This window comes from Phalacrocorax carbo, chromosome 1 (assembly GCF_963921805.1).
Source record: "Phalacrocorax carbo chromosome 1, bPhaCar2.1, whole genome shotgun sequence".
Taxonomy (NCBI): Eukaryota; Metazoa; Chordata; class Aves; order Suliformes; family Phalacrocoracidae; genus Phalacrocorax; species Phalacrocorax carbo.
The window spans coordinates 150,156,904-150,167,220 of record NC_087513.1 but is presented as its reverse complement, the minus strand read 5'-3'; the positions used below and the strand labels follow the sequence as shown (position 1 = coordinate 150,167,220).

Here is a 10,317-nt window from a genome sequence, read left to right as displayed (position 1 = left end):
GTCCTTCCCGTCCAGTCTAATGAAAGTCTATGTCCATTTTTTTCCTATGCAGTATTTAAAAAATATGGTAATCTGCCTGCTTATTTCTGCTTACAAAGCCATCACAAAGTTAAACATTCTGCTGCTAATGTACTTGGCATCAGGAGGAGAAGTGCCATTATCCCCAGCAGCCAAGTGAGGAAACAGAGACAGAGAATTTGAAATTAAATTCACAAAGGAAGCATGCAGCAAAGCAGGGACTTTGGTCTCCTTGTCTCTAGACCAGCATATTAATCACAAAATTAATGTCTTTTTTTTTTTTTTTCCCCTCCCATCTCTCCCTGCTAGAGAGTAAAAAGCACTTTTAAGTAGACATATACTTTTGATGTTCTCTTTCCAGAGCACTTTAAGTCTTCCATCGCTGTTGAAATGCCAACATATTGTACCGCGGCTGGCAGTCGTACAGATGACAGCGCAGAACCTTTACCTATCCAGAGCTGTATGCCTTGTTGGCATTGCTGACACCAAACAAGACCATTATTGTAGGCCTGGGGAAGGAGCGAGGAAGGCAGGGTTATTGGGGAGACAGAGGAGAAGGTGGCTGCTTGGTGAAAGAATTTGACTGCCTGTCTCTCATCACAAATACCAGCATCCTTACACCAAGTTCTTTTTAATTTCCAGAAAAAGCGTTTTACAATTTTTCCATAGTGATGTGAAGAGACCTGAACAAGTAACTTCCAGCTGTGGTGTTTGCTCTAGCTTTTGCTTTCTCCCAGAACTTCATGCAACCGCAGATGGTATATTCTTCCTCATGTTGTTATTGACTCGGAGTGCCTGTGAACAGACCAGCCCCGTGGTTGTTCCCCTTCACAAAATCAATGTATTTCAACTGTAAACTGTGTCACTGTTCTTCACGTCATACCTTCAAAGCTATGAAGTTAAAGCAACAGCAAAGGAAACTTGGACCATTTAAGTAGGAATAATTTTTGAAGACGGGGTGCCCAGCTAAACATTCCTAGCAAAACTGTTAATGAATTCGCAAGTAACAAATTATGTAGGTTTCTCATTCTTGCTCAGTATTAGTAGCTTCACAACTCAGTTGTAGAAATAAGTTTTGACTGCTATTTAATCTCCATAAAAACCTTTGCTATTTTAAAAAATATAGTTCACTCAGAATACTAACAAGACTTATTTTAGTGATCATTCTGACATCCTTATAAAAGCAAAGTCAAATCTCTGCTTCATGCATTTTAGACATGCCTAGAGTATTGGGCTTCACCTTTTCTTGGAAGATGGAAGGAGACAGTGCAAGAGCAGGGATATAACTTTTATAGATCAATCTCAAAACCCTGCAAAACTGATCATTAAAATTCCATATTTAGCAGCATAAATTTCTGCTTCATGACAAGGTCAGTAATTGGACAGACGCTAACGGCTAAAGAAAAAGCTTATGGCAGCACCACGAAACAGGCACTTCAAAAAGTAACTCAATGACATTTAGTGCTCATGGCATTATTCTCACATTTTTATTTAAGCTTGCACACCACTTGCGTGTAACAGGAGAATACAGACATTTGTCCACAGCGATGTTTATTGTTAGCGGTGCTTTTAAAAAAAGTTCAGGGCATCTATTCCAAACTGAAAGCTTAGTCTGCATCAATAGATAAAGCTTTAAAACAAGTTAATTTAATACACAGTCATCCTTTCTATTCTCATTATGCTCCACCTATCGTAAAAAATACACCACTCCCTGAGCCACCCCAAATTCCTAACCCACCCATCAGAAATAGTTTTTCAAAGCTGTTGCTGTTCAAGCACAGAAGGTAGGGAGCAAATCTGATGGCAAATCCTGCTGACGAACCCATCCTTCTGAACTGCGTGTTTGCCACTGCCGTTTCCGTCCTTCACAGAACGTTACAAAACCTACCGTTACCTGTTCTGCGCTTTCTGAAAATCCTCCTCCTGCAAGAAAAGTGTGATATATCCACTATCCCCCACCGCTCTGCAAACAGCTGGTTTAACCGGTTTCCAAGAGAAGGCTAGTTACGGCAGGGACAGAGAGCCACCGCACCAACAACAGGAGCTGGTAAAGTTTTTATTCCCTCCAGCTCCTTCTCTCTCCACTCTTCCCAAGGCTGCGGCGCCGAGCGACCACCCATTCGTCCCCCTGCCAAGGTTGGCAGCTTCACCTAAGATGGCTGCAGGTTTAAGTAAATGGTGTGACTACTCGTGAGAGGAACGTTAACTAGCCTGTATAAATATTTGGATGCTAAAAGCCAGAACGATACGATTGGCCGCCTTCCCTTGGCAAAAATAATGCTGAGCATCAGCAACTTAACTCCACAAAGGGGAGCAACTACAGTAAAACGGTACTTAGGTAAAAGCATTCTTCTAGAATTCTGTAATGGTTTCCATGGTTTTAACTCTTGAGATGTTCTGTGTGCTGCAAAGGGCAAGAGATCCAAGAACGCATACATTACCACCGCTCCGGAAATGCTCTGAGTGTTCTCAGAACAAGCTTCGATTTTCCAGCAATTAAGCTTCCAGGTGAAACAATAAAACCTCCCCCCCTTAAATCCTATACTCACATACAGCTGCTAGCCAATGCCTATCAATTTAAAACACTTTAAAAGACCATTGTAAGAGCGCTGGGACTGCGCCCATTCCCAAAATAGCACATTGGTTTTTACACTGATTACATTTACCTTGGATTCTTAAGAAGCCTACAGGCATTCCACTGACAGCAGAGAGAATAAAGCATTCGCTAATACCGAAGTGGATTTAATTGCTGGAGCAGTAACCGACACACATTCTTCCACTTTGTTTTACTACCCTCAGCCTTCATTATTCAGCCCAGCCTTGATCCTCAGGATGAGCCAGAGGAACCCAGGACAGGAAGGAAGCTCTTGAACCTAAGATGCACCTTCACATCCTTGCAAGACAATATGATAAATTTTAGATGAAATTCAGTTTGAAAAGTAGTCAGGTTATTATTTCCCTTCCCCTAAGGATATATACATCTATGTGAAAGCTGTCAGAAGCTGACTTCAAACATCTGGCTTTCTTTTTTGACTGTTTTGTATCCATTTGTTATGTCAACTTCTTTTCGCACCTTATGAGGCCCTCTCTGACCACGTATTTGTATAATAAGCATGGCCTAACAAAAATGGATGGCAAAGAGAGAAACGCACCAACCAAGCTCTCACTTCAATCAATCAATCTACCTCTTCATCCATGGAGCACCTAATTTTTGCACTGGGGCAGCTGTGCAGATACAGGAAATAATCACAGGGAATCGGGGAAGAGGTAGTTCTGCCTGCTTCAGAGTTGAGTGCTATTGGGAAGGAGTGCTGATTTATAAGGTGGCTAGTATTTAAAATAAAAATACTAAGTGCAGTCCTGCCAACAAGCACTTTAACACTTTCTGCATCCCTCCTTCATGCCAAATATCGTAATATTGTTGCTGACAATCTAGTAACACATTGTAAGTAATTTAAATGAGCCTTTTTTTGAAAACTTGATTTTTTGTCCCTAAAAACCACCATAAACCAATTCCTTTTCCATTCATCCAGAAGTATCTGTCACTGTTACTGTGTTCCAAATTGAATGACTGCAGCTCGTATACCAAACCCATGAAATCTTCTCTTTAATACCACATTAAACATCCCTTTGTTTTCTACCTCACACCCGAGTAGCATTTTCTCAGGTACGAACAGGCATTCAGTGAAGAAGAAAGGCACTCTGTTGGGTAAAGGTGAATTTTATTGAAGTGATGGCCACATGAAAAGGCCATCAGAGACATATTTCCAACCAAAACACTTCTCTATTCAGACTAGCAATTCTGAAGTTACTACAACAAATGTATTTCTATCTCTTCATACATTTGGTTTCTCAGCTTGTGGGTGGTAACTGCTATTTGCAAGGCTCCTAAGGGAGATATTTTCACAGTACCAGTAAGAGTAGAACTATCAGGTAGTTGAGGAAGTATTGGTGCACTGGGTGAAGCCAAGGCAAAAGCCAAATGAAGCACAGGTGGTTAAGCTGCCTTCAAATCCTCTTAGTACAAACTAAGGAGAGTTTTTAAATATTCCTCCACAATTCCAGGATAAATTGTCTGTTATCAAAGCAAACGGATGGAGAGAAGATTTGAATTTAGAAAATAATCTAACCCTGTGTTCTCTCAATTATGCTTCGGGGAAGGAGGGTCATGAAAGAAAAACAGCAACTCTCCCATCTGTCACTTCTAAGATGGGCTCCCTCTGGCCATCCTGAACCCAAATCCAGCTGGCCACATCTGCACTACAGCCTGACAAGCTCTGATCTTCCTGTCTTTCCAATGGAGCACGTGTCGTGTGCACAGATGGGTCTCCCTTCTGGGGAAAGGGAGCACAGATGGCACACCACTTGTTCCCAGTACAGCCAAGACAGGTAGGTAAAAGTGCAGCCACTGTACACACAGAGGCTCTGCACAGTGACAGCAGACTCTCATTGCTCCCCCCCTCTTTTTTTTTAAATGCCCTCCTTAAGCTTGGGCTGAAGGCAGGCTGGTAGAAGAGTAAAATTTGGTCCTAAGCTTGTAAACTCTTTGGGCAGGGGTTACATTTTCTGGGAAACAGCCTAACAAAATATGGCACTGTAAAGAAAAACAAACTAAAGAACCAGAAAGCAAAGTCAGCACAGTGCTCTTCCAAAAAAGAGCACCACAGTATATCAAGAAGCAGCAATACTAGTTACAATTTTAAATTGCTTTTTGAAAGCAAGTCACAGCCACAATGCTGTACATTACAAATGCAAATATATGACATATAAAAAGTTTTCTATGCAAAATAATCCCGCTTCTAGTCCACATTCTTCTATGCCATTTACTGCAAGTGCATATTAAACTTTGATATATTTGCTTACAGATAGTTTATTGCCACAAAGGTAAGTTCTGGTGATCCTAGCAACAGAACACAGTTTAGTAGCAGTTATTAAAATATCTTTACATTAATTAAAGATCTTAATCCTCCATTGTAAGAAAAAAATAATATAGTAATGCAAGTGGTGTACCACTACATTCATAGTACAACACTTGAGTTTTACTAAAAACAGTGAGCATGCAACTCAGACCTGAAAGAAGTCAATAAGCAACTGGTATTTCATCCAGCCAGCGATGTACGTTACTTGCATACATTTATTCACAGCTTACAATGTTAAATAATCTACAGTTCTGAAATACGTGCATTTTAAAAGGGATTTGTCACAGCTCTTTAGAGATGGCTGAGCAGACATCGTGCGGAACAGACTGAATGAGGTCAGCTGCAAACTGAGTTTGAACCAAGACAAAGTCGTACCCTTCCACACATGTGCTTCCATTGTTAAAATCACAGCAGGAGAATGACTTGCACTTTTGTGCATATTTCAAATCTCTCCTGTCGCTCTGTTTTGGCATTCTTTTGAGTGACACTAACCAAATCCAGCTGTGAATAAGGAGTTAGATGCTGCATTCTGAGATTTGGAGCAAATCGTGAATGTTGAAGATATATGGTAATCGTTTCAAAAGCAAATGCAAGAAAGCCTAAATGTAGCCTCATGTTTGCTACATATGCTGAAAAGACTCATCCCCAGACTACCATTTATCAGTTCTGTGATCTAAAAGTCCACAGAGAATGTTTTCACTGGTAGCACAGACCATAAAGATTCCAGTTAGAACACGTATAGGAGGGGGAAGGAAAAAACAAAACAAAACCAACCAAAAACCCCAAACCAAAACCAAACAAACAAAACCCCACAAAAAAACCCAAACAAACCAACCAACAAAAAATAGTGCTTAAGACTATGGAATTAAAATATCTAAATAAAGCCTGTTGGCTTTGTTGTGTACTGAAATACAGACAAGAAGCAAAAATCAAACCAAAAGCAGTTACTGAAGAGTGTGTTCTCAACATGTGCTGCCTTTCTGCTGTCCTTATGTCCAAATTAATCTCAGTCCCGGTATAAGGTAATATTAAAGGAATAAGCATAATTTCCTCAAAGCCTCAACTAAGATAGACAGGAAAGAAAGAATACTCTCTCATATTGCTGTGCATACCAGGAAATGATCCCTGTAAGATAGTACAAAGAGCATGAAAATACGAGTGAAAAAGATGGAAAGACTCTTGCTGGAAGGCAAGTGGGGTTTAAAAACGTGTATGCATTTTAATAACTTACAAATAAATTAAGATGGAGAAAGGCAGCATGGACTAGAAAGGGGAAAAAGACGACTGAAGGTAAAACTTAAAAAAAAAGTGTTGTGTTGATAATAGAAACAGTAATTCTATGGCAGAGATGTATTTTTCTTGGAAGAAACCCCAAACATTCTGTTCAATAACCTGGAACAGAGATTATCTCATCTGTTCATAAGATTTGTGCAAATGACATGTGCAAACACAAAGAAGTGAGAGAAGCATATAACATCTTCGATCATTAGACCACTTAGAAGATGCATCTACTGGCAGAAGGTCTGTTCTTTTCTCTCAGAAGTTATTACAGACTCAGATTCCTCCTTTAGTGTCTTCAGTATGACTAAGTCAGTATGAGTAGCCTTTTCATCTAAGTACAGACATCATGACAGTAATGAAACCTTTCTTCCCGGTCTTGAAGACAAACTTCCAACCTCTGCTTAAAAAGCCATAGCTTAAGCCCTTTCTCCCAAAGCTTCAGCTCACTTATGACCTCTGATTCTTGGAATACTATCCCAAGACTTCTATAGATGCCATTCATCTCTACTACAGAATCATGCCCCAGATGTGCCAAGCATTGGATTTCATATAGTTTAGGCATCCTCTACATTTTGTGGACCGCTGCCTTCATATTTTCAATCCAGCTTTTGCAAAAAAAATATAAGCAAGACTGAAAATTTAATCAAGTCAAAGAAGAAAATGCCATTTCTGTTCCTTAATGATCTTACATTTTATAAGCATCACCAGATAGGAAATAACTCTATAATTTCTTCAATGTGCAGAGGATAACACTAGCCATACAGATTAGCGAGCTGACAACAACAGGTGAAACTGAAAACACTTTGAAATGCTTTAAGTCTGAAGTCTAGTTATTCCAGTTACTATATTAGATCAAGTTTTTAAATCGATATCAAAAGAGCCATCACAGGTTTGTCAAATTCTGTTTCCAAGCAATTTGCAATTAATTTGTCACTTCTCAAACTTCTGATCGTCAGCTTTAACCATTACAAGAGGAACAGTTCACTGCTGTCACAGCATAATATAGGACAGTCTTTCAGAGCTCATGAGGGCTTCTTTCTCAGAAGAGCCTAAAAAGCTGAAAACAACACACAGAAATAAAAACCTGTAGTTCAATGCTACAAACACCAACAGATTGTTCTTCTACATTAAGATTTCTCTTTTTGCAGCTGTGGAATGTGTTTAAAAGATTCAGCGTTTCCAGTGTCTCATCGAAGTCCTGACCAGCTGTGGAGATACGAAGCCCACCCAGAGGGCCGTGAGGTACTCTCTTCCTCACCTGGAGGAGGAAGAAAAATAATACTTTAAACTGAAGTTTGTTATGTCAGCTATTGCATTATTTGGTAGATGACCTTGTTTCCCTGCCCCCCGCCTCTGTCCTTTTTCAAATGCTGTCCTCGTAAACTTGTTGAGGAGGTAACATTCAATACTCACTCTAGGGCTGCCATAGATATGTTCATGGATTTTATCACGAAGTCCACTTTACTTTGGGTACTTCAGGATGTTTTAAAGAGGCCATTTATTGCCTTTCTCCAGAAAAATCCGATCAGTGTTCATTAGAGTGCCAGAACAACATCAAAATGCTATGGACTTAATTTACATCTCATCTTTCAAAATGCAAAGCCCATCATGGAGTGCACTTTGCCACTTCCCTTACTCATATTATTTTGTTTAAAAATTTTAAGTGCTTCTATATACACATACAGGACTTCCTCTTTATATTAATTTTAAAATAAAGTATAGGTCAGTTGCTAATGGGTACAAGAAGCTACAGGTTGTTATTGAGAAGTGACAAACAATACCTTAAAAGGTGTTTTGAAGGGGACAAACACTCAAGAGTATTTGAAACAGAGCCAGAACATTATTACACAGTCAAACTCTCGGGTTAATTTCTTGCAAAGGCTTAACTCATTTTCTCTCCTTCCCTTTATTTCTTAAACAGAAAGTATATTTCCTTGAGGAGGTTTTTGAAATTGATATATTAAAACTAATACTAGATCTGCAGCACTGCCTTGAGAGGAGCACTTCAATTATCTTTTTAAAACATCTGCCAAGAAAGTAATTAATTTATAGTAACCTCTATTTTAAGATCACTGTGACAGAAATCTTTACTCAAAACAGGAACATAGCAAATTTTTACAACTTACTGTCATCTTTTCTAGAGTGTATCTGCTTCAGGAGCAATTATTTTTTACCTTAATTTATATTTTGTTCTGTTTTCCAAAAAACAGAATAGTAACTTCCCAATGGAGCAAAATGGTTATATTGCTCACTCACTGGCATTATGCTGCTAAGTTTTGTTATTCCTCAAAGGTCTACATAAAAGAAAGCACAGAACTTCAGTTGCCTTTATTTCCACTTTCCCTTTTTTTTGCAACAATGTTTTGAACACCACTTACCTTGGGCAATTGCAACTAGCTTCCCCTTCTCTTCAGGGCTGAGCTGCAACATGGTGTCTATTACTGGGAGCAGCCTTTCTTTCTCGCTTCCTGATTTTAGGAATATGAACTGCAAGAGAACGTTCTTCAAGTATTCTAGATTAGCCACAGACTTTTCTCTCTCTTGATTTCTTTCCAATCTTCTTATTTCATTCTTAAGAAGCTGCAGATGAGGGAAAAAAACCACACAATGTTGTTTGCTTCATATCATGAGCAATTGAACAAAGGTCTTTTGAAGAGCTAAAAAGCGAATTATGGAGCTTGCTTCAAAAAGAATAATGTGTAAATCCAGTGAAACTTGAATATTTGATAATGTTGTCCAGAATTAACTTTTTACTGATCAAAATAGCCCTTTTTGATAGAATCTGTGCAGTAGATGTAACGATACATGGTACTAACTATTCAATTTCAGTGATAGAGTGTTGAACAGTTACATAAGCAATCTGGATCAAAGATTTAATGATATTATTCATTAAGAAACATTTTATAAAAGAAAGCTTTGCATGTTTAGAGAATATGCTAAATTCAAAAACATCTTCAGAAAACTCAGGGAAGTACAATCAAATCCAAACAAACTCTATTAGTACACGCATCTCTAAACACACATTTTCTAGCTTAAACAGCTAAACGGGGTTATAGGGTGGGAAACCAGACAATGCTTCCCTTGGGATTTACTGCTTTTATCTAAACAAAAATAGTAAAGGCACTTCACTAAACCTTAAGGGTTTTTTTTTTTTAGCAGCTTTTACTCCCCTCTCCCCAGCTAGAAACTGGGGGGGAAGGAAACAACCAAAAAATGTAGTCAATTCTGGAAGCGCTAATTAGTCCTGTGGAATAAAAGCCCTTCCAAAATTAAGTTTTGCATCACCAAATTTTTATAGACTAGGACTTTCTGAAACATATTTGGTGTTAAACATTTGGTCTAAGAAACAGACCATAGAACTCAGAGCTGTCCCCACATTTCCCGCATGTCGGCTAACCTTAATTTGTTCCATTAGGATTGCGTTGGTTGCTTCTGATTCACGAAGTAATTCACTCAAGTGATCAGCACTCTTTGTCGTAGTGTTTAGTTTCTGCATCAGTTCATCCTTGGTGAGTTCTGTTTGCCACTGAGATGGTTCTGCAATTAATTGGAAAAGAAAACTGAGAAAAGGAAAAAGCACTTACATCTATTTTACACTAACTTAACATTAGGACTCGATGAATGCAGTTTCTTCGAAACAAAACCCATGCAAAGTCATACTGCAAAATTAACAGGCATCATTGCTGCCGCTGCATGCTTGTTTTGGGATCTATTTTTGTATATATAAGTATATTAGAAGGGGATTGATAAATCAGTTCTAAGTACGTAAAGATACATGGTTTTAATTTACCCATTGTTCCCTACACATAGATGGACATTTTCGACAGTTCCCCACAAAGCGTTCAGTAGGCTTTTAAAACATTATTAGATGCTACCATCTATTTTTCTTCTTTTTTGGGGACTCAGAACATTGTTCTTCATACTGGCTTTCACTTTCCTAGAAAAAACTAGGAATAAATTCCTGTTCTAATAAGCCACATTAGGATGAACAGACATTTCATCCTTTCGTTAATGAGGGTTACATCAGCACTTAATTGTCTCTAGTAGAGACTAGTCCAGAATACAAAAAGTTCTGTAACTATTCACTGACTTGCTCCTC

At 38.7% G+C, this 10,317-nt stretch overlaps 1 protein-coding gene across 1 annotated transcript in view; it reads right to left on the bottom strand.

Annotated features, from left to right (window-relative positions):
• Positions 1–3,723: 3,723 nt before the first annotated feature.
• The window catches only part of GCC2 (GRIP and coiled-coil domain containing 2), a 31,268-nt gene continuing 24,674 nt past the window's right edge, over positions 3,724–10,317 (bottom strand). The window contains exons 21-23 of the mRNA XM_064439637.1: positions 9,616–9,755; positions 8,597–8,798; positions 3,724–7,476 (exon numbers count right to left, since the gene is read on the bottom strand). Coding sequence (XP_064295707.1) covers positions 7,406–7,476; positions 8,597–8,798; positions 9,616–9,755 — 413 coding nt within the window. The 3' untranslated portion in view covers positions 3,724–7,405. The remainder of the gene's footprint in view (positions 7,477–8,596; positions 8,799–9,615; positions 9,756–10,317) is intronic.